The sequence below is a fragment of the Sceloporus undulatus genome, chromosome 1, assembly GCF_019175285.1.
Source record: "Sceloporus undulatus isolate JIND9_A2432 ecotype Alabama chromosome 1, SceUnd_v1.1, whole genome shotgun sequence".
In the NCBI taxonomy this organism is placed as follows: Eukaryota; Metazoa; Chordata; class Lepidosauria; order Squamata; family Phrynosomatidae; genus Sceloporus; species Sceloporus undulatus.
In genome coordinates, this window is record NC_056522.1 from 312,305,332 (window position 1) to 312,329,927 (window position 24,596).

A 24,596-nucleotide genomic window follows, 5' to 3' on the forward strand; every position below is an offset into this window, starting at 1 on the left:
TGTGGCAGATGCCTGGCTCCCTCTCAATCCTAATCCTCACTCATTCACTCACTTGACCACACCACAACTCTCAAACCACTAAATCAGCTCTCATTCACCATCATTCAACAGCCTTATTCAAATCTCTTCCAACATTCTGCCAATCACCATTCACTTCCAACATTTCATTCTCTCATCCCCTCCTGCCAGCTCCTTACCTTATCACCCTTGCATCTAATACATAAAATTACATTTTCCACAAATAAATCCATGACAACACAACCTACAATGTGCAAAAAATACAGGATGCAATACATAGCCTTTGCCTTACCTTCTCAGCCAGAAGCTCCCGGATCTTCCCAGCCTGCACGCGGAACTTGAAAAGCTGTGTCTCTAACATAAAACATCGTTTCTGCCAATCTGTGCAGCTGCCATTTTCAGCTGTGAGCTCTGCCATTTTGAACTCCTTCTTCACGCTGCTTAGGCTTGCCTAAATGAGTGAGAAAAAGAAAATAATGCTTTATTGTATTTGTTATCATTATATGTCTCTTGGCTCCATAAGTCTCCTGCCTTTATAGCTCTCTAAATGTTTTAAATAAAAAACTACTTTCCAATAATTGGTTTACTTTATAATAACATATGAGAATGATTGCATATACACCTGTCCCCCTATGGCAGCCATCATTCTTCTTGATATTGAGCCAGACACCTCAAAATTTAATGGAGTACTGACTGTTGCCCAACTTGAACTTCAGTTCCAATTTCCAAAGTGGGATGGGTGGGTGGATTGCAAGAAGCGAAAAACAGGACCCAGACATACCTCATTGGGAAACTGTGGTCAACAACTCAAAAGTTGATAGAGCAATTTTTGTTGTCATCCCAATGGCAGTGCCTAATTTCAAGATGAAAAACTGAAATTCCAAAAGAGCCGGATTCCTAGATGCAAAATAAAATAAAATAAAATATTTAAAAATTGGGAGAGGTAGTCAATTCATTGGGATACAGTAGTAGACACTTAAGTTTATTTTATAGAGTGCTTTTGGATGTTTACTAAACTGCAATAACCAGATTCAAATAAGAATTTCAGTCAGGGAGATTTCTAGTAGGAAGAAAAATAGTTCCACCATAACTCAGTGGGAAATATTTTTGAAAAACATGTTACAAACAGAAGAGGACTCCGTGTTTTTCTCAAAGACTGCTTGATACATGCTTAGAATCATAGAATCGTAGAGTTGGAAGAGACCACAAGGGCCATCCAGTCCAACCCATATTGCCATGCAGGAAATCACAATCAAAGCATCCCCAACAGATGGCCATCCAGCCTCTGCTTGAAGACCTCTAAGGAAGGAGACTCCACTACACTCCGAGGGAGTTTATTCCACTGTCAAACAGCCCTTACTGTCAGGAAGTTCCTCCTAATGTTGAGGTGGAATCTCTTTTACTGTAGCTTGCATCCATTGCTCCTCGTTCTAGTCTCTGGAGCAGCAGGAAACAAGCTTGCTCCCTCCTCAATATGACATCCCTTCAAATACTTAAACAGGGCTATCACATCACCTCTTAACCTTCTCTTCTCCAGGCTAAACATCCCCAGTTCCCTAAGTCAATCCTCGTAGGGCATGGTTTCCAGACCTTTCACCATTTTAGTTACTCTCCTTTGGACATGCTCCAGTTTCTCAATGTCCTTTTTAAATTGTGGTGCCCAGATGCTTGTTCATCACTTGATGGTCTCACTAGCAATGTTTTTTTTTTAAGTGGAGCAAGTTCACAGACCCACCTAGTAGTCACCTGGTAGTCACCAAGAGTACCACAGTCAAATGCTGAGAAAGCATGCTTTTGGAAACTAAGCCTCATAACATAAGAATTTAAAAGTTGGGGAAAATCAGTAATGTGGAAAATGTGAATACTGTGTAATATGAGATGCCCTGCATAATGTGATATTTCTTATGAGATCAAACAATGACGCAAAAGGATTGGTATTCCAAAGAGGTCATACGATTGGCAACACTAAGAGACACATATGAGCCGCCCAAAAAATGATAGTCTGATTCTGCGTAGCAGCTTTACTTGACATAGTGTGAACAATAGCACATATGCAGCTTTGGCCAAAAGAACAACTTATCACTCCGAAATATAGACACAGGATCTATTAGTATGTTCATAAAATAGCATGTGCCAGGGCTGAAATCTATTTGGAAGACATGCTTATTAAATAGACTCAAGGATAAAGCTCTGAGTCTGCAAGATGTGAGCAAGGCTATTGATGATAGGGTGACGGACTTTTCTCATTCATGGGGTCTTCTTCAAATAATCTAGATCTGAGCAGACATAAATAGCATTTTTAATTGTGCCCAGAAACAAACCTGCAGCCATTGGAGCTGTTGCAACAGAGAGGTTATATGTGCCTCCTGTAGCCAGCCCTAAGTTACAGTCTGGCTCAGCTTTTTGGACCAGTTGAAGTTTCTGAACACTCTTCAAAGACAGTCCAACATAACACAGATTACAGTAATCCAAGCAGGAGGTAACAGACATATGTCACCACGACCAATTCTGATGTCTCAAGGAACAATTGCAGCTGGCTCACAGGTCTTAACTGTGCAAGAATTCTCAGGGACACTACAGAAACTTGAGCTTCAATGAGGACAAAGTTTACTTGGTAAAGCAGTTGCTTGAGGAAAACATTTTTATTCTTTTTTCAGAAATGGAGAATTAAAATAACATATGATGTTATTGTTCTGCATTCATTTTTATGATCTTATACTCCCTCTGCTCCCCTGCCCCCTACATACTGCTTGCTGACATTCCACGATTATATTTCTACTTCTCCTCTATTACTAATGCCATCTTAGGGGAGTAAACCATCCTATTCACCCTTCTTTCAATCCTACCACCTTCACAGGTACAGCTGGCAGGGGCACAAGATATGGCATTCTCAGTGGCTGCCCACAGACTCTGGAACACCCTCCCTAGCAGAGCTAGAATGGCCCCTTCTTTGGTGTCCTTCTGTCAGTAGGCAAAGACTTTTTTATTATTAATAATAATAATAATAATAATAATAATAATAATAGTTATTTATATTCCGCTTTTTCACAAGGAATCAAAGCGGATTACAACAGGTATAACAATAAAACATCATACAGATAAAAATTACAATTAAAAGAACAACCCCCATATCCCAACCCTCCCCCAATCATAAAAATAGTAATCGAAAACCATAAAAGGAAATTAAACAGCAGGATAATTTGAAAACAAAACAACTACAAATTCACTAAAAGTGCAGTTAGATTTGGACACACAAATGTCTTCTTAGAGGGGATGACAGGGCCGATGATTTCGGTAAGGAGAGGCTAGTCTAGGAAGGCTAATCTGGAAAGGCCTGCTGGAAGAGATCCATCTTGATGGCCTTTTTAAAGGCTTCCAAGGTGGTAATATAATGGATCTCATCTGGCAAGTCATGCCAGAGCCTAGGAGCAGCCGATGAGAAGATCCTCTGGGTCACTGCAGACAATCTGGTCTTCTTGGGTTGCAGCAGGTTCTTCCCAGAGGACTGAAGTGTGTGGGGTGGATTATGTGGAAGAAGGCACTCCCGCAAGCAGTCTGGACCCAGGCCATGTAGGGCTTGAAAGGGTATCACCAACACCTTGTACCTCACCTGGAAACTAATAGGCAGCCAGTGGAGAGATTTTAGCATGGGTGTGATATGGGCGATTCTAGATCAACCTGGCTGTTGTACAAGCTATTAGAACTGAAGTTGTTTTTAAAAAAGAGCTTTTAGGAGGTGCTGTGTTATTTTAAATTGTTCTGTTTAAAAACTATTTTTATCCTTTTTAAAGTGAATGTTTTAAATTGTTTTAATATTAATGGTTTAATTCTGTTTTAATGTCAACATTATTTATGTTTTTAACTATATTGTAATCATTTTATATCATGAGAAGACATGATTCACTAGAAAAGACAAGAATTCTTGGCAAGAAGAAGTCAGTAGGAAAAGAAGAAGATTGAATTACAGGTGGATAGACTCAAGGACAAAGCTCTCAGTCTGCAAGATGTGAGCAAGGCTATTGATGATAGGGTGACTTGGACTTTTCTCATTCATGGGGTCTCTGTAAGCCGAAGTCAACTTGATGGCAGTTTAACAACAAAGACAATCATTTAAATTTGTAAGCCACTTTGAGTCCCCAATCTTGGGGAAAAGGCAGGTATAAATAAAGTTTAAGAACAACAACAAGCTCCTGAAGATTATTAAAAACCTCTCTTGTTTCCATATTTTCTTTCTCTCCAGCACTGCTCTCAAGACCATGAAGCCACATTGACTCTAATATTTCCTAGTTCCCAGCAAACATGTTCTAGCAGCTTGTCATTGTGTATTTTATGACCTGGTATGTGGCTTCTCCTAAGGATGCATGAATGACAAGTCTGTTGTGTAGCTTACACTTAAGATTCACATGGCCAGTGTGTCCCTTCATTAGAAGGCCATGAGATAATTGAAGTGGGCAGGAGACACAATGCACCAAGTATCCTCATGAATGACAGAAACTGTTTTGTGGCAATGTTTTGCTTATGAAGTTTCCAAGCAAAGTAGATAATGAGAGAGAGCAAAGATAAAGACTAATTCATTCGGTTTCAGCAGGATCTCACATCACTAACTCAGTATGAAATATATTTAGCCATGTCCCCTTGTCTGTATTAATCATCTTTGGGTGGCCTTTTTGCTTGACCTCAGGCTAAATGAATAGAAAATTTAAGGAGATGCTGGAAACTTGGCAGAGTGTGCGAACATAGAAAACTATAAATATCCTGATTAATTAACTGACAGACAGAAATGCTTACAGGTAGAGCAGAAGTGGTTAATTCATCAGCATCACTACCACTAGCACTGTCATCAGTTATACAAATACCATAGTTTTTTGTGGTTTTTTCAGGCTATGAGGCCATGTTCTAGAAGAGTTTATTCCTGACGTTTCACCAGCATCTGTGACTGGCATCTTCAGAGAATCCTGGCATGAAAGAGAGTGGGATACACACACACACACACTTTAGAGGAAGCAATTTACATGTTAATCTGTATGTTGTTCTGTTGCTGAATGGCAAGGCCTCAGGGGGCCTATTTAATTTATGATCCATTGTCTGCTGGGAAATCCCCCTGACCCTGGGTGGTTTTCATTTGCATGGGCTGGGTCTTGATTTTGGTGTTTTTCAGGACTGGTAGCCAAACTTTGGCCCTATAAAGACTGCCAAAATAATGCTGCTTCAGGTCACTGTGAAGGTATGCTGTTTAAATGTTGCATGCATCCTAAGAGTCTGGAAGTTGCACCAAAGCTGCACTCCAGTGTTTAGGACTGGATCGTGGCTTTGGTGTGGCTTCTGTACTCTTAGGACACATGCATCATTTAAACAGCATACCTCCAAAGTAACCCGAAGCAGCTTTATTTTGGCAGTCTGTATATGGCCATAGTTTGCTTTAAGAGTTTCATCTTTCCTGTTGAAATCGTCCAGGTGTTTATGGATTTCAGTGGCATGGTCCAGAATTTCAGTGTTTTCAAACAGCATTTTATGCCCAGGATGGTTTATAACGTATTCTGCTACTGCTAATTTTTTTGGCTGACCCAGTCTGCAGTGTCTCTCATGTTCCTTGTTTTGTATTTTAACACTGACATCATTTGCCACCCTCAAAGAACTGATGGGAATATAAACCTGAATTTTTTGTGATTGGTGATATGACAATCCTATGAGACTTTAAGAACTAAACTGACAGACAATTAGAACATAATATGCCAGACATCACCATGGTTCACAGAAAGAAAGCTTGGATTATAGATGTGGGAATCCCAGAAGATTAGAAGAAAAAAAGAAAAAAAGATTATGAAATATGAAGACCTAAACATTGAAATTCAGCACCTCTGGCAAAAGAAAACAACTCTTGCTCTAATAGTGATATGTTCTCTTGGAACAATTCCACATGGACTGACAAAACATCTCAATGACACCACCACAGATAAAAATCACAATAGCAAAATTACAAAAAGTAATACTGTTTGAAATGTGCCACAATATCTGAAGACATCTCACTGATTCCTAAATTCTTGGATAGAATCTGAATAATTGATGGTCCAAAATTCCAGTTGGTAACATCTGACAGAGAGGGAAACCAATAACAATTTTTGTTGTAATATAGTAATAATAATTTAGGAATCTGTATGTTGCAGATTGGTCTGTGCAATAACCTAGAAAGCTAGCTAAAAACATTGATTGTGAGCATGCACACTGCAATTGAGCAGATGCTACAGAAAGCCATGCAAATTGATTGCATGCTTCATGGAACTCTAAGCTCACTTATAAATATTGTTGAAATGTTTTGGCAGGATGCTATAATATTTTCTGCTGTTCTGTCTCTGATCATTTACTACTGAATATAGTTGTGTAATGATGGTGTTGTGCTGTTTCAGGGATGAAGTGAGCATTTGTTCTGAAACGCCTCTTGTGCACTAAATGCTGCAAGGTCACTGAATTACTTGCAAATCTTATTTGCAGGTTGATGGATCATCCATCAGGAATCTGATGAAGCAGAAAATACTTCTCTTCAGAATTTACTGGGCAGAAGTCCCTATCAAATAATCACCAGGGATGCAATCTTAAGCTTTAGACTTATCACGAAATAAGTCCCTCTGACCTCAGTGGGTCTCACTTCCAACCGAACATATTAAGGACTGAGTTGCAGAGTCTTAATATTGCACCTTATGGGCCACTTGTCCCATAGAACTTCAGATCTGGCCACCAGCTCCCAAGGCCTTTTGTCATGGAAAACCAGTGTGGCTTATTGTACATAGGAGGGAAACACAGGTTTTCATGGGAGATGATATAACATACACCCACTTGAGCCACAGCTTACATAGGTGATGTATAAAAATCTAATCAAAGATTAGAAGAGCATTGGTTTTACTGCTCTCATATCTGTTCATTTCTTTTAAAAAGATAATTCAGAACAAACTATATTAATCACAATCAAAAACCTACCTCCTTCTTTCGCCATAATATATCACTTTGCAGTACGAGATTAGTGGGTGTATGGTGCCATTTGCAGGCATTCTCCACTACTAATGTATCTGTCCAGAGTGGAATGCAAAATTGTAATCGAAGATCTACAGTGTTATCGGTTATTATGGTATAAAGAGTCATTCTGAAATAGTTCTTTTTGGCTCTGGAGCTACCTGTTTTCTGAGTGTGATATAAAATTGTTATCACTTCACCTTTTAAAAGCAATTTTGAAAATTTTGTCATTTTTCTTTATCAAAAGAACTACTTATCAGAGCCTAAGCACTGTCATGAACAGTGTATAACATTGCATTGTATTTTTCAACATGTATATGATCTTATACATCTTGTTGCATATGTTGTATGTCTTAGGAAACATATACTACACAGGCCAATCAAAGAAATCTACAACTGATTGTACATTTTAGTCATTAACAGATTAAGCAATAAAATACATTTGCATAAAATTTCCATACAAGAAGAAGCCTTTAAGTATGAACAAAGCATACTTAACTATGCTTATGGATATGTTTTATGTTGTCTGCTCATGTGGTCATCACATTTGTTTTGTTATGTTTTTTATATTTGCTTAATAAAATTAAAAAAGAGAGAGAAAGAGAGAAAAGGGGCTATACATCTCCAATTTTATAAGTCTTAAAACTAATTGACAGAATCCTATATGACCTATAACTTTACATATACTTAGATACACAGCTGAGGGGCTAAGAAACCCTTTTTATTGAATTGAAAAGATGCATAACAGGATACCAGCAAGAGTGTTGATTAATGATGTGCACTGGTGCCATGATGCACATCAGAAGCAATGTCCATCGGACTCTTTGCTGACTCTGCTACTTAATAACATAAGAGCAGCCCTCTACTGCATTTGGACATTAAGCAACTGCACATTTCTAATATTTCCATTGGCTTGGCTAGTCCAGTGTTTGCAGGAACTCTCTGGACAATATACCTAATAGGACAGTTCTATGTTTCTCTTCAAATCTGGTGGGAAGATCATGGTCATAGTTTATGATGAGACTTAACAGGCAGATCATCTAAAGTAGTGACATTTCACAAGCACCAGGTCTTATCATTATCTTATCATTTGTATGCAGTGGCATCACTAGGGTTGGTGTTACCAGGTGGGATAACTAACGGTGTCACTCCCCCATTGACATCCCCATACCACACTATACAGAATCCTTACTAATTTTTTTATACTAATATTACTCATAAATCGTAATTCCCATATATCACTGAATGTAATCATAATTTTGTTGTTGTTATCTCCCTTCAAGTCGATCTCGACCCGTGGCAACCCTGTAGATGAGACATCTCCAAGACTCCCTATGCTCCACTGCTCTGCTCTGCTCCTGAAAAGTCACACCCATGACCACCTAGCATGTGGCCTTCATCTCTTTCTGCTTTCCTCTATCTTTCCTGGCATTATTGTTTTTTCCAGTGAGTCGTGCCTCCTCAAGATGTGGCCAAAGTACGAGAACCTCAATCTAGTCATCTTAGCTTCCAGAGAGCTTTCTGGTTTGATCTGCTCTAGGACCCATTTGTTTGACTTCTTGGCTGTCCATGGTAACCTCAGCACTCTTCTCCAGCACCACATCTCAAATGAATAAATTCTCTTCCTATCTGCTTTCTTAACTGTCCAGCTCTCACATCCATACATGGTAATAGGGAATACAAGGCTTGTATGATCCTAACTTTCATGCTCAGTTGTATGTCTTTACATTTTAGGCTATTTTATAGCTCTCTCATAGCTGCCCTCCCCATTTTTAGTCTAGTTGTGACATAAACAACTAGCAAAATTAAAATGGTACCTTTAAATTACAATAGCATACACACAGCCTAAATGTATTTACATGTACACATGTCCTTCCATATTCACTGGGGTTAGGGACACAGGACATACAGATTTCAGACAACCTCTCCCTAAACTAACTATGCAATTTACTTGCTAGTTAAAAGACAGTTGAGAAGCCTGCTACTCTACATTCCATCTATAGGATCACATCACATAGATACTGTATATTTGAGGGAGGGAGCAGAGGCTCTTTGGCTGAAGCTCCAAAGTTGCAGAATGACTTACAATGCAGATAAATCATCAGTCCACCTTGGTTTTTTGTTTTTAAAGAAAAGCACAAAGCCAACTTTTAAAAGTGGAGTTTTCATGAATAGTACCACATATTTCCTGTGGTTTTTATCCATGTGCTGTTTTATATCACTACTATGTTTTATTCTGTTTCATGGTTTAATTGATTTATATGTTTATACTCATTTTATCCATTTTATAAGTCACCTAGAGTTCTGGAAGAAATGGCATAGAAATGTAGAAACAAACCAAAAAAATCAAAGAAAAACCTGAGCTACAAAGGACAAGGCTGAAATCATAATGATTTAAACAAATAGCATTTAAGAACTTGTGCTTTAATGGCATGATTCAATGGTAAAAGGAATGCAGAAGTTGGTTTCCTTTGAAAATCTAGCGGCACTCATAGAAAGCATCCCTCATAGCCCTTGATTCTGTAGTTAGTTCACTGTGGGTGCATCTACACAGTAGAAATAATACAGTTTGGCACAACTTTTAGTGTTGTAGCTTTGTCCTATGGAATCCTGGGATCTGTAGATTTACAAGGTCTCTAGCTTTCTCTGCTAAAGAATGCTGGTGTTTCACCAAAACTACAGATCCCAGTATTATGTAGGATGGAACCGTTGGCATTAAAGTGGTGTCAAAGCGTAAATGCACCCACTATCCCACTTATTCCTGCATCTACTTTTATCAGAGTCACAGTGCAATCCAAAATGTTTACGGAGACACAGACCTTTTTGATTTTGATGGACCTTTTCTTTGTGTTTAAAACGGCAGCTAAAAAACAACAAAGTATTTCAAAATGGTTGAAATCAATAGTCTGTAATAATAAGCATACCACAATAATAATAACCTAACCACCCATAACATTTATTCAGTCCAATTGCCTATAGTACGCAACATATACATATTATAGCAATCATTTTCTTTGGGGGCGGGGGAACCAAGCCACAAAGAAGCACCACCACTTGCTGCCAACTACTTTAACTCATTGTTCTGTGCCTTCAAATCATTTCCGACTTAATGGCAACCCTAAAACAAGCCTATTATGGGGTTTTCTTGGCATGTGCCTTTGGAGGGGGGTTGCCATTGTCATCCTCTGAGGCTGAGAGAGTGTGACTTCTTGCCCAAGGTCAACCAGTAGGTTTATAGTACACAACATATGAGACTAACTGAAAGAAAGAAGTTGGCAGCATGAGTTTTTGTAGACTTCAGTCTATGTCTTCAGATACATAAAGAAAATGATTGATATAACAGGTATATTATTATTATTATTATTATTATTATTATTATTATTATTATTATTATTTACAAAGATGATGATGATGATGTGTTTTAGCAATCATTTTCTTTAGCAGGAAGGAAAAAACCCAAGCCACAAGGAAGCACCATCATTTGCTGCCAACTACTTTAACAGTAGTTGGTAGCAAATTTTAAACAGTTCTTCTTCAAGCCAGTTCCAGCCATGAAGGGCGAGGGAAGAAGCAGGTGCCTCCTGTCCATCCTCCACCTCCGCTCTCACCTTCAGCATGAAGGATGGCTCTAGCAGCAGCAGGGAGAGCTGAAGCAAGCAGGACTTTGGGAGGAAAGTGCAAAGAGAGCAAAGGTTGTCTTGGGGCTGACCTTGTCTTGTTCTTGGTCAGAACAAGTTTGCATTGTGCTCAGGAGGAACACGGAGTTGTTGTCTGCATGCTGCTCTCCTCCAGTCGGTGAAGCAAAGGAAAGCTGCCTTGAGGTGGGCTGGGTTGAAACCTAACCAAAGGCAGCCAGCCAGCCAAAGTGAGCCTCGCCTGAAATCCCATTCAGCTCTTTACCATTCTCTCTCTCTCTTTCTCTGCTTGTGCAAAGACGTTGAAATACTTGTGTCTCCTTTCCAATGTGGGAGAGCCTGGCTCAAATATCACTGTGGGCCAGCCCTCCAAAGAAGCACAGGAACTGACATCAGCTCTACACTTTTAACCCTTTTTTGGTCAACTATTAGTAGAATACTAATAGCAGGTTAGAGTGCCTCCCCTAACTTCAAGTACTGGATATGTCTGCAGTCATTTGGTAAAAAGTGGGCTTTTTGTCATGAGGGTCTATTCAAATAGCCACTTATTTTTTTCAGGTTCGCTCAGAAGACACTCTCATTCCTGGTATCTGTACCTTGGATATATAACAATTCTTCAGTGCTGAAATGGCACAAGCACCCCTATAAATCCACGCCAACAAGCTCATTGTTGTTGCTGTGTGCCTTCAAGTCATTTTTACTTATGGTGACTCTATTGTGAGGTTTTCTTGGCAAGAGTTGCTCATAGGAGGTTTGCCTTTGCCATTGCCATCCTCTGAGGCTGAAAAAAATATGACTTGCCCAGAGTCACCCAGTGGGCAAGATGGACTCAGACCCTGGTCTCCAGAGTCCAATGCTCAAACCACTACACCATGCTGTTGCACCAAGCTCTGCTTAACCCAAATTTGTAGTTTTCAAAAGGGGGAAAGTAAGAGGCTTGAGAGAGCCAGGGTGGTGTAGTAGTTCAGACAATGACTCTGGAGACCAGGGTTCAGTTCCCTGCTCAGCTATGGAAACCCACTCGGTGACCTTGGGCAAGTCACACACTCTCAGCCCAGAAAACCCTGGCCTTAGGGTCACCATGAGTTAGAAATGAAGGCACACAAGAACAACAAGAGGGCTTGAGCCAGGATTTTAAAGTTGCTGGACTCCAGAATCCTGAGGTAACAAAGTATACATACTAAGATGTAAGGGGGTACAGGGTTTTACATGAGGAAAAGGTTCAGGACGGGAAGCACCAAATCTGTTCTTGCCTCCTTCCCTTCCACCAAAGTTTTGGGCGGGCAGAACAGTATCAATGTGAAATTCAAAATCATCCAGGTCATATTTCTGATTCCTGTGTATGGGTTGTGAAAGCTACATAGTGAAGAACACCAAGAGGAAAAGATATTAACTGATTTGAAAGGTGGTGCTGGAGAAGAGTTGTACAGATATCATGAACTGCTAAAAAGACAAATGCCTTGATCATAGAGCAAAGCAAGCCCAAACTCTCATTAGAAATTAAGATGACTAAACTGAGGCTATCATACTTTGGACATAGCATGAGATGATGTCACTCATTGGAAAAGATGTACAATGTACAATGGAAGATAAGAAGAGGGAGACTGCACTACAGGTGGATTGATTCAATTAAGGAAGCCACAGTCCTGTGTTTGCAGACCCTTAGCAGGGTTGTTGATGACAGACCTCTTGGAGGTAATTTCTGAAGGTTTTCAGACACAGGATTTTTTCACATGAGAAAAACTGGAAGGTTAAACTGACCACAATTCAGGATCATCCAGGGCATTTAGGACAATTTTGCAATTGCTTTCCAGACAATGCTGTGCACAAATTGATCAGAATCTAGACAGAAAATGAGGCGAATCAGGGAATAAGCATTTTCTCAAAAATACCATATTTTTATGTCCAGCTCATTCATAATGATGCAAGCTACAGGAAAAGAGATTCTACCTCAACATTAGGAAGAACTTCCTGACAGTAAGGGCTGTTCGACAGTGGAACACACTCCCTCGGAGTGTAGTGGAATTTCCTTCCTTGGAGGTCTTTGAGCAGAGGCTGGATGGCCATCTGTTGGGGAAGCTTTGATTGAGAGTTCCTGCATGGCAGGGGGTTGGGCTGGATGGCCCTTGCAGTCTCTTCCAACTCTATGATTCTATTCTATAAATTAGCTCTCTGCACATAATAGCAGCAGCCTGAAAACCATGTCCCCAATTCTCGCCGTTCCCAGATTTTCCATGGTTCTTTGCTGTGCCAAGGAGAGGAAGGCAGCCCTGTTCTTAAAGGGATACACACATACACACACCTCTTTCCTTCACACAGCTGGTCTCCTCCTCCTGCTGCAGGGAATAGCTGGTGAGACAGGACCTTTTTGGAATTCCTCATGTACAGGTGGGAGAAATGGAGGATGTGTCCTAAAAAAGGAGGGCATCTGGGAGTTTTAGCCATCACTAAAATCAGGCAAGTTTATGGACCAGCCACCTCTTCTTTCTCTCTCTTGTGTATTTGTGTGTGGTTTTAAGGGTGTTTGCAAAGGGAAACCTCAGCCTGCCTTCCTGTGAAACAGCTTTTGGGGCAAAGAGGATTTCCCTCCCCATTTCCCTTCCCTCTTGGAGCATGTGTGTGTATGCACTTGTGGAAATGACAGTTTGGAGCACACACAAAAAAGCTATTTCCAAGCTAGCAACAGGATTTGTTTGCATCTGTCTGAAACCCAAATTCACTTTCGACCCACTTTCTTACCTAAGTAATGTGCTTTTGACCCTTTGTTGTGCTCTGTGTGTGATAAGCATTAGTGAATTTTCTTGCTTTTCTGAGATGCCAACACTTTAATCAATTTCGGAATGGAAGCACATAGGTTCCCACGTGAAAAAGTCCACAGTGTGATTAAAGAGAACTTATCCCAGCAATAATCAGGTAATAACCAGGAACAAATTATTACCTGGTTATGGCCGGAGTAGGTCTTCTTCAATTGCAATGTCTTCTGAAAATCTTCACTTCAATTGCATGATTTTCATGGGATAATGTCTGTTTAACCACCACCCCATCCCCAATTTTTTCCATGTGATTCCACATCTGCTTTTATATCTAGGTTAATCTGAGATAATCCTTTGCCCAAAGCCCTAGTGTGTGTGTGTGTACGCATGGCCTTCAAGTTGCCTGTTGACTTATGGTGACCCCACACATTTTGCAGGGTTTCCTAATGCAATAAATACTCAGAGAGGAGCTGCTTCCAATACCTGGACCCAATACTGACTTAGAACCAGAGACCCATTCCTCATCTGATCAAGTTTAAATAACTCCCTTTGTACTGGCAGTTGGCTGGTAATGTAACAAGAGCACTGAAATCAGAATACCTTGTTCTTCAGCTGGCTTCCTTGTACTTCCAAAAGGGCAAAGACATTTGTGGTAGGTGTTATTTTCCCTCCATAAGAACTTCCAGGACAATGAATAAATTAAGGAAGAGAAAGTAGAGAGCTGTTTCAATCCTGATTACAAGAAATGTAACACTTGATAGGTAAATAGGTAGAAATGTGCGAGCACAATGTTCTACCGCTCTCTACAGGAGGAAATCCATAATTACATGCTTATCTCAATTATGAACTAATTCATATTTGCATACAGAGTGATTCTTTAGGATAGTATATGAAAGAAATAGTAATTTTCTGAATCACAGGATATATTTTATTAGGGATACTTGTTATTGAAAATAACAGATTTTCAGATAAGTTATAACTTATTAATTACATTGCAAATATATAAGACTGTAGCCCTCAATATTCTTGATATTCATAGAGTATTCATTGAAATACTTTCTTCTCAACAAGATGTGTTGAGCTTTGAGGCATCAGCCATATCATTCACATCACAACTACTGAGTATAAGTTTCTAGTGGGTTCATTCATAAGTCTGTTGATCTTCCCTTTCCTTAATCAGCCAAGTAGTTCCTTAAGTCACAGGAGACAGATAGGTGGGCATGGTGGTAGCAGGCTCCAGCTCTCTCCATTAAACAGCATCTACAGTTATATTGTGTAGGTACTCTTCAGCTGTTCAAATGGAGCCAGAGGGCAGAGTTTGCTCCCCACATATTTTATGAATGCTCCGTGAGAGAAATAGGGGTTTCTAAGTGATGTTATCTGAAATTAGGGGTGCAAGCTGGGGTTCAGCTCCTTGTTTGTAGGAGCCTGCTTCCTTTCAACAAGCTGATCGTACATTTGTAGATAAAATAAATGGTGCAAACATACTGCAAGCCTCCAGTAATCTCATGCCTAGGAAATTAAACTCTGCAGTTATCATTGTGTGCCTTCAAATCATTTCTGATTTATGGTGACCCTATCACAGGTTTTCTTGGCAAGATTTGTTCAGAGGGGTTTTGTGTTTGATTCTCCGTAAGGCTAAGAGAGTGTGACTTGCCCAAGGTTTCCATGGCTGAGGTGGGAGTTGAACTCTGGCTGCTAGTTATAGTCCATAGTCCAATAGTCAGATCACTCCACCATGCTGGTTCTCAAAACCCTGGAGTGCCGCTCCTGAAATGTTTTATCACTGATGGCAATGGGGAAAGCATAGTGATCCTTAGCAGTTGTGCCTTCACTTGCTGCCATGTTTACAACCACACACCCTTTTGCTCTCCCATTTCTGAGGCATTTGGAACTAAGGCGTGGGACAGACCATCCAAAAAGGATGGTCTCCCAGTGCCCGGCTTTGGTCTGTGGGGAAGCCGCAGCCTCTGGACTGTGGGACTTCCCCGTGGACCAAAAAGACCCACAAAAAGCGGGTTCATCTTGCAGCGCCATTATGATGCCGCAGTGCCCCAATGGTGAACTAGCAACATCAAAATGGCACCACAATGTGCAGACCCTAGGTGTCCATCACATAATGAAGGCGGCACCCATCTGTGCCACCATTTTGACGCCCTTGTCATGTGTGAGGGGCGAGGGACGTCTAGAAGCACCGCCCCTCACACGTGACGAGGGTGCTCTATCGCACCCGTCTGGACTGGGCCTAACACCCATCACTTCAAATAGTATAGACACTTACCAAGTTGGGTGGGGATTATGTTGGCTTGTAGTCCAACACAACATCAGTACAGCAGATCAGGAAAGGCTGGAGTTGTGGATAACTACCTTAAATTAAAAGGAGCTGAAAGTGTTTGGCATTGGGAGTCATGACTCTTCCTTCGTGAGTTTTATACTTGTCAACAAACCTGGGTTTAACTCAGTAATATACATTGGTCCTTTGCTGAGCAAAGGGTTGGTGCCCAGTAAAGTGTGAAATGGTAACATGTTGTGGAAGAAATGCAGAGAGGTAGAATCTAACCGAATAGATGAACAGAGGGAGCAAGCTAGAAAGTATCAGATGTGTTTTGCAGGCACTGATTTAAGATGATGTCTAGACAGAACTGAATTTAGTACAGATGCAGCTGCCATGTCTCACTCAATGAAGCTTTTGTATCCCTAATGATTCCTAGCTCTGTAGACAACAGCACCTGGCAGACAGCAGACTAGGGTACTGATTTTTCCATTTATGTTAATAATTATTCATAGTTGCTATGGTAGTGCAATAAATAACTAGTTTTGATCTGCTTACAGTTTTCCCAAAGCGATTTCCCCTGAAAAAGAACAAGAGAGCATAGAACTTCTGTCTCCCAACAGTGAACACTTCAGATGTGGGACTGGGAACAAATAAAAGCATGTCCAGGAACTGGGAGGTGTAGCTGAACACCATTTTGAGATGTGAGATATGTCACATCTTGGAGACTCACCAGAATGGAAAAGTGCAAAATAAATGTTTTCCACATAGAAATTCTGTGATACTAGAAACAAGAACTTCATTGAACTAAAAATATTGATCAGAAAACAAATGCAGATGGTAGCATTATTAAAGTAAGACATAGTACCCAAGACTAATTCTCAGGCCTTGAAAAGTTACCTTTAAAATTTGTTACATTATTTGTTAGAGGGATTAAAAAATAACCCATTCCAGTTACTCATTATTACAATGATGGGGAAAGTTGCCATATTATGGTGTACTTCCTTTTGTTGTACTTCCTTTATTAGGTTACATTTTTAGTGAGAAAAAGATTGATAGAAAAGTATAAAACATGGAAACTTCCTGTCAAATGCCTTTTAAAAAATGCAGTCAAAAGTGGCAGATTGAAAACAAAAAGAAACTGCTACTCATTATACTAGTAAAGAAACTTTGTTTTTGCAATATTGTTTAAAATTGTGATCCAATTAAACACTCATGCCCCCAAAGGCAACAAATTACAGATATTAATCTCATGTGTAACTTGGGTACTTCCAAGCTTTGTTAAATCCCCTCCTTTTATATTAGATATTTATGGCTTTATTTCAGTAGCTACTTCTTTTGCTCACCACACTGCATCTCCTCCCCGCTCTTCCCTTCTTTCCTCTCTCTTGTTTCATATTGTAAAATTGTGATGCCTTCATCGCTTACTTTGCTGCTAGACATCTCTAATTTCCTTGCCTCACTTTGCACCTTTGCCATGCCCTTGCTTCTCACACTCTGGTCCATGCACCTCCCACCCTCCCTTCTCTTCTTGCTTCACCTTATGCCACCACTTTTCCTTTTCTTATAGCTTCCATCACCTTATGCCTACTTCTCCCACTCCTTTCATCCTACCACCACCTTTTACCCTCCCTTGTCTCACCTCACAGCATGGCCATGCCTCCTCCACTTGTTTTTTGCACTTTGCCACGTTTAGTCTCACACTTTCTTCCTTCCTTCTCCTCACCTTATGCTGCCATGTTTCCCTTTTCTTGCATCCCTCTGCAGCACTCTCTGCCCTCCCTCCTGCCCCTGCTTGCTTCACCTTGCACCCTTACCATGCTTTCCTTGTAGCCTTTCTCACCCTTTCTTTTCCTTCCTACCCTGTGTTTCAGTTCATGCAGAGGCAGTTCATGACAGCAGAGGCAGTGGGATGGGGGAGAGGCAAGGTGAAGAGGAAAGAATATGGCAATGAGGAAGTCTCTTTTCATTCTACATCAGGTGGCAATCAGTTCTGACTGCCCATCACAAAACAGAACCCAGTTATTTCCCCTGGACATCTAATAAAAATGCTTACATCAAGCAAATAATACAAAACAACTAATGACGTGGAACCTTAAATACCAATTATTGTTTTGCACATTTTCTCCTGTTGTGTTACATCTCCTCTCCATCACTCCGATGCCTCCATTGCTTCTTATGGAGTCTTTGGAAGGAGAAATACACATAAATGTGACTTTCCTCCAAAAAATAGATTTTCCTGCAGAGTTGTTACACTGACCCAGGAAGCTAGAAAACTGAATGGATGCAAGTCATAAATATCAATAATCACTGTGCGGATTTATTCATTCGCTAAGTATACTCAAAAGGCAGGGACAGGTCTTGTGTTTTTGAGAAACCTTTGTACAAGAGTCATTGCACATTTTGTCCCATAACTCTGCTCCTATAAGGACTAGAGACATGCTTTTTTGAAAATGAATGTTTGGAATCCGGACCAGATGTTGGGCACCAAGCAAGCCTACAATCCAGGTAAAACATGGCTATTTGGGTAGTATGGCAACCCAATTTAGATATCTTGACCCTCTTTATCCTCTTGTGGCTTAGTACATTTTATTTCAGAATCCCCAAACCTCCTACACACTCTTCACAGATTATTTGTTCCTTTTGTCATATTCCCAAAAGTGTTTCTTCGTTTTTAAGGCAAGTGGCAAACACCTGCTTTGACAAATATTTCATTGCTGAGCCTCTTTAACCTGCAAGAGGTTTTCATTTTCATCTCTCTGTCTTTTGACTGGAGCCTCAAAATAAAACAACAACAACAACAACATTTGCACAATTCTTTTCTGTGGCTGTTCCTGATTATGCAGGGGGTAAAAAAAAAAGAGAGGCAAAGGTATAGGAGTGGACAAGGCCAAAGAAACGGAGAATGTGTTTGGGAAAAGATAAGCTTTTCTTCAGACATAATGTGCTTGGGATTGGATGGTGTGCAGTACACACTGTGTCTCTCCTCCTCCACCTTGAGCCAGCAGGTTGTCTGGTAAATTCTATACAAATGTCATCAGACATCACATATCACAGGAATTAATCCAGCTGCTATGGATATGGATGCATTCAGGAGATAAAATGAAAGAATGAAAACTACTTGGAACTCAGACAATGACGGGAATAATAGTATACTCTGATTTAGATGGATGCTGGCATAATTTTAAACACATGGCATGACCTTTATGAACACAAAAGCAGACCTCCTAAGAGGCACAAGGCAATCCTTTTGTGTGTCTTGGTTAGCCATAGAAACTGAACTGGAAACTATGCTCCTATTCTTTCGCAATTAACCAACTCTCTGTGTGTTTTATACTGATGACAAGCACAGGATACCAATGGAAGCAGGTCAGGAAGAGTGATGTTTTCACACATTTTTAAAATTTCCTGTTGGAATCCTTAAAGATCTCCCAGTGTTATCCTGTGCATGTATATTCTTTCTGAGTATATTTTGTACCTTGCCTTTCTGCCCAAAACGGGTCTAAATTCTGTTCATGCAGGAAACCCATAGGTTTCCTTGGGGTTTATTTGTAGGTAGATGGATGTAGCATTCCAACCTGAAACTCATGCTCAGATTGTTTCTCTCTCCTTCTAGTTTTACATGACTGGCCACAAACTCAATGTGAAAGTTAACACTGATAACCTATGAACTTTTTCTTGTCATTGTTTTTAGCTGCTCTTTTAGTTCTCAATATTTCCCATATTCACTCTGTTTTTACACTTTGTTGTTAACTGCCTTGAGCCGACTTTGACTTATGGCGATGCTGTGGTTGAGAGATTTCCTAGGCCTCCTGTCCTCTACTGCTCTGCTGAGATCCTGCAGGCTCAGATCTGTGGTCTTTTTTATTCTCTAACCATCTGGCATGTGGTCTTCCTCTCTTTCTACTGACCTCTATCTTTCCTAGCATCGTTGCCTTTTCCAATGATTCATGCCTTCTCATGATGTGGCCAAAGTACAACAACCTCAGTTTAGTCATCCTGGCTTCCAGGAAGAGTTTGTGCTCGATCTGTTCTAGAATCAATTTGTTTGTCTTCTTGGTTGTCCATGCTAACCTCAGCCTTTCCTTACTGGATTCTAATTACAGTTAGGGAAGTTTCAAAGTACAGTTGCCTCTTCTTTTCATGGGGGATCTGTTCTGGACCCCCTCGCGAAAACAGAGTTTTGCTTATACTCAAGCCTCATTGGCTCAAATATAGATGCAGGCACACATCCCATTCTTCCCCCTTCTGTTTGTCCCTCATCCATAAGAAGACTGAGAGAATGGAGGGAGGACTGTAATCATCCCACTCTTTGTTCAGTTTTTTTTAAAAGCCAAAAATTATATAACATTTTACTTAGGCTTAAACTCATTATTGACTATTCTCTGCAGAATGAATCTGACAGATCTCAAGTCATAATGTAAAACTTTTCCTAATTCTGTATTTTTACTTTAGTTTTATACTGTATTGGACTAGAAGTACTGCAGATTCAAAATCCATTTTAGCCTTCAGCAACACAGTTCACTTCAGTTTAGTGCAAAAATGGGACCAACATTGACCTATTGCTGGACAATTTTAAACTCCATATAAATGGAATTTGTATGGATATAAATTCATATAAATGACAGCAGCTCCATAAAAATGTCAGTGAAAGGTTTTTTACAGATTGAAAGGCAAGAGCTGCTAATATACAATGAGGTTACATTTGCTCAAATGGCTGTTTGGCTTCTGTCTTGGCTTCATATCGATATCAGGCAAACTGTTTCCAAATGTTTGAATACTCTTATCTCTTATCTCTTTTTCAGGGCTGTCAGAGAAAAATGTGACTGCAGAAGATCATCTCATTCCCATAAAGGGGAGGTGGAGGAATCCCCTGCTGAGCTCTCCTCTGTCTGAGTCATCCAGAAGAGGTCATGCAAAGGTTCACTGAACACACACACAGCTGGCACAACCCAGAACTATACCTAGTCTTTTGGAGGCTCCTGTCAAATCCACAGCTTCTCTCTCATGGTTAATATTTGCTAGAAATTAGTAATTAGGCAGCAGGGGGAAAACAGAAACCACAAAAGTTTGAGAGTCAGCATGGAGTGGTGGTTTGAGCACTGGATTATGACTCTAGAGACCAGGGTTCAAATCTCAGCTCTGCCACGGAAACCCACTGAGTGACTTTGGGCAAGTCACATGCTCTAAGTCACAGGAGGAGGCAATGGCAAACCTCCTCTGAACAAATCTTGCCAAGAAAACCCATGACAGGTCTGCCTTAGGACCACCATAAGTCAGAAATAACTTGAAGATACACAACAAGAAGAGATTGTTAGATTTTTACTGTTAAACCCAGAGCTCATAAAAATTACTTCTTCCATTACAGTTCTCCAGAATCCTCCAATGAGCATGACATAGGGATTCTAGAGATGTGATTGAAAGGGTAAACCAGTATGGTGTAGCACTCTGAGTGTTGGATTATGGGGTTATTCACACTGTGAAAATAATCCAGGATGAATCCAGGTTAAATCTCTGTTGTTCACACGCATCCCAAATGCACCTGATTCAGTTTGGGGGGGGGAGGCAGGCTGCCAAAACCCCCACTTAATCAGGGATAATCGATATTAGGCCCCCCCCCGTGTTTTTAAAAAAGATCTGCATCATCGTTGGTATGAATAACTGTGTTGAATAGAGCAAAACAGACCAAGTATAAAATGCTGCATGCCTTGAATTTGTTCCAACTGCATTCACATCATCAACATTCTTGCAAACAATCTAGTGGGCTAGACAATGCAACTGTTAAATGGATTTGTAACTGGTTGAATGGCCAAACCCAAAAGGTGCTCAGCAATGGCTTTTCTTCATCTTGGAGAGAAGTAACCAGTAGGGTGCCACAGGATCCTGTCCTGGGCCTAGTGCTATTCAATATCTTTATCAACGACTTATCAAATTTGCAGTTGACACCAAATTAAGAGGAATAGGTAATACCCCAAACGAGAGGATCAAAATTCAAAATGACTTTAAGAGATTAGAAAGCTGGGCTAAAGCTAACAAAATGAATTTCAGCACCGAGAAATGTAAGGCACTTTACTTAGGGTGAAAAAATGAAATGCAGAAATGTAGGATAGGGAGCACTTGGCTTAAAGAGACTATGTCTGATAGGGACCTAGGAGTCCTAGTAGACCACAACTTAAATATAAGTCAACAGTGTGATGCAGCAGCTAAAAAGGCCAATGCAATTCTAGGCTGCATCAATAGAAGTACAGTATCTAAATCAAGGGAAGTAATAGTGCCACTTTATTCAGCTTTGGTCAGGCTCCACCTGGAATATTGTGTCCAGTTCTGGGCACCACAATTCAGAAAGGATGTTGAGAAGTCGGAGCATATCTAGAGGAGGGCAACCAAAATAATGAAGGGTCTGGAAACCATGCCTTATGAGGAAAGACCTAGGGAGCTGGGTATGTTTAGCCTGGAGAAGAGATGGTTAAGAGGTGATATGATAGCCCTATTGAAGGGGTGTCACATTGAGGATGGAGCAACCTTGTTTTCTGCTGCTCCAGAGAATAGGACATGGAACAATGGATGCAAACTGCAAGAAAAGAGATTCCACCTTAACATTAGGAGGAACTTCCTGACAGTGAAAGCTGTTTGACAGTGTAACAAACTCCCTTGGAGAGTGGTAGAGTATGGAGGTCTTTAAACAGAGGCTGGATGGACATCTGTTGGGAATGCTTTGATTGTGAGTTCCTGCATGGCAGGGGGTTGGACTGGATGGTCCTTGTGGTCTCTTCCAACTCTCTGATTCTATGACTCCATCTTTATTTGGATGTTTGCTCATGTGAACAACCGAACTGGCAGAGATGTGCATCAGTTTGGTTCTGTAGTGTGAATAACAAACCCAGAATGTGAGAGTGAGATGATTCCCATTGTCAGACTAAAACAAACAAACAAACAAACAAACCCCTGACATCTTAATAACTCCTATGACCAGGGTTTGAATTCGTGTTCTGCCCTGGAAACCCACTGGGTGATCCTGGTCAACATAAAAAAAGGCAAAGGCAAACCTTGTCTGAATAAATCTTGCTTAGAAAACCCTGCGATAGGGTCACTATGTTGGACTTTATAATAGTGTATAGACAAAGGGCTTTGAGTTTTTAGAGACAGCTTTAATTATTTGGTATGGAACCAATTCTGGTTTCCAGTGCTAGGTTAAAAATACCTTCTTCTATTCCATCAGTCCAGACAATATACCATGGGAGGGCATGGGAGAGTCCTTCTCCCTTAGAGGCCCAGTTGGTACCAATACTGCTCTCTTTCTGTTGGTAAAACAATGACTTTTTATTAAAGATATGTGGGGGCATGATTTATCTTGGCCAAGGTCACACTTCTAGCCTTCAAATTATTCTTTTAAATAGTTCTGAATTGTTCAAATTGATTTCATTGCACACAACTCTGATATAGTGCATGAAATAAATATTTTTAATAATAAACAAACAAATAAATACTTTAAAAATTAAGCCTTTGGGGCCTGATTATTTCATCCAAATTCATTTTTAACAATGTGCTTTTAAGCTGGCTCTGTTTTTTAGAATGTTTACATTTTTTTCTGTATCTAAATTTCAAATTGTTTTTAGTGGTTTAAACCTGATTTTATTGTAAGACACCAAGAGATATAGGGTCAAATAGAGAAAAAAATACAAAAGTGAGTCCTTGCCTTTTCTGCTACAGTCCTGTAAAAATATTTGCAGGTAACTAGATGCAGGTGCATCACCAAGCATCAGGAAGAGAGCACATAGTGTAGTCAAACTACTTCATCATGTTTCCTCGGACCAGAAAATACAGTAGCAAACTGTGACATGACATGGTATCCATCTTTAAATATCTGACAGAATATCAAGTAGAAGAAGGAACAAGATTGATTTCTGCTGCTTCGGTAATAAGAACAAGAAAAAAAAGAGTCCTCTTAAATGTTTGGAAGAACTTCATGACAGTAAGACCTGTTCAACACTGAAACAGAATGACTTGAAGGGTGGTGGACCCTCCATCAGGAGATATCTTTAAACAGAGGCTGGATAGTCATTTTCCCTGGAGTGCTTTACTTATGGATTCTTGCTTGACCTTTCAACTCTACTTTTTCATATGGGCAAAAGGGACAGGAGCATAGCATGATGCTTCTGTCAGTGTCACACAGTTTGGCAAAGAGTTTCAGACAAGGTCACATGACATCACAATAATCCCGCCAGCAAATCCCACAATAACCCCGCGATAATCCTGACTTTTCCATGAATGATAAGTGGCTCCTCTTTATTCACAGGATAATGGTGGGATTATCACGATGTCACATGATGTCATCTGGAAATCTTTGCCAGATTGTGCAACACTGACAGGAGTATCGCATTATGCTTTTTACCTGTTTGAAAAAGTCTTCTATGATTTCACTCTGCAGACTGGCTCCAAGTCTGACAGTCTCCCTGACAGATTGGAACTGGATGACCCTCTCAGTGTCACTGCAGCCTTTCCAGAAGTGGTCACTTACCAGCATGGAACCTGCAATCCACAAGAGGGAATTGTGAAGAACCCAGAGCAGTGGCTGCAGGTGGATTCTATGTCAGTCAGGCTGTGCAACCATTTCAGGTTTTAGTCCAAACTTTGAAGGAGCAGTCCAGGGTTCTGACCTCCATCCTCAAAATAAAGTTCTAGCTAAAACATGAGATGGATACATCACCTCATGCAGGCCTGGGAGCCACCAACCTCTACTAACCTAGAAATCTGAAGTCATATACCTAGGGTTGCCATAAGTCAGGACCTCCAAACCAGGACAAATGTAGGACACTTTTTTTAAAAATGGAGGACATGTGAAAAAAATTGATGATTTTTAAAAAACGTTAATAGAAATGCATGTTTCTTAGGCATGATCAAAATGGAGGACAT

General features: G+C 40.3%; 2 protein-coding genes across 5 annotated transcripts in view; both read right to left on the reverse strand.

The window, feature by feature from the left end:
- PLEKHH1 (pleckstrin homology, MyTH4 and FERM domain containing H1) overlaps window positions 1-14,126 on the reverse strand; it is a 75,293-nt gene extending 61,167 nt beyond the window's left edge. For 3 of the 4 annotated variants that reach the window (XM_042438843.1, XM_042438829.1, XM_042438851.1), the window contains exons 1-3: window positions 10,733-10,958; window positions 800-915; window positions 311-469 (exon numbers count right to left, since the gene is read on the reverse strand). In XM_042438843.1, the coding sequence (XP_042294777.1) occupies window positions 311-436 (126 nt within the window). In that variant the 5' untranslated portion in view covers window positions 437-469; window positions 800-915; window positions 10,733-10,958. Of the gene's footprint in view, window positions 1-310; window positions 470-799; window positions 916-10,732; window positions 10,959-14,011 lie in introns of those variants that run through there. The other variant, XM_042438835.1, reaches the window with a different exon arrangement.
- Window positions 1-24,596, reverse strand: part of ARG2 (arginase 2) — a 181,836-nt gene that overhangs the window by 101,111 nt on the left and 56,129 nt on the right. The window lies entirely within an intron of this gene.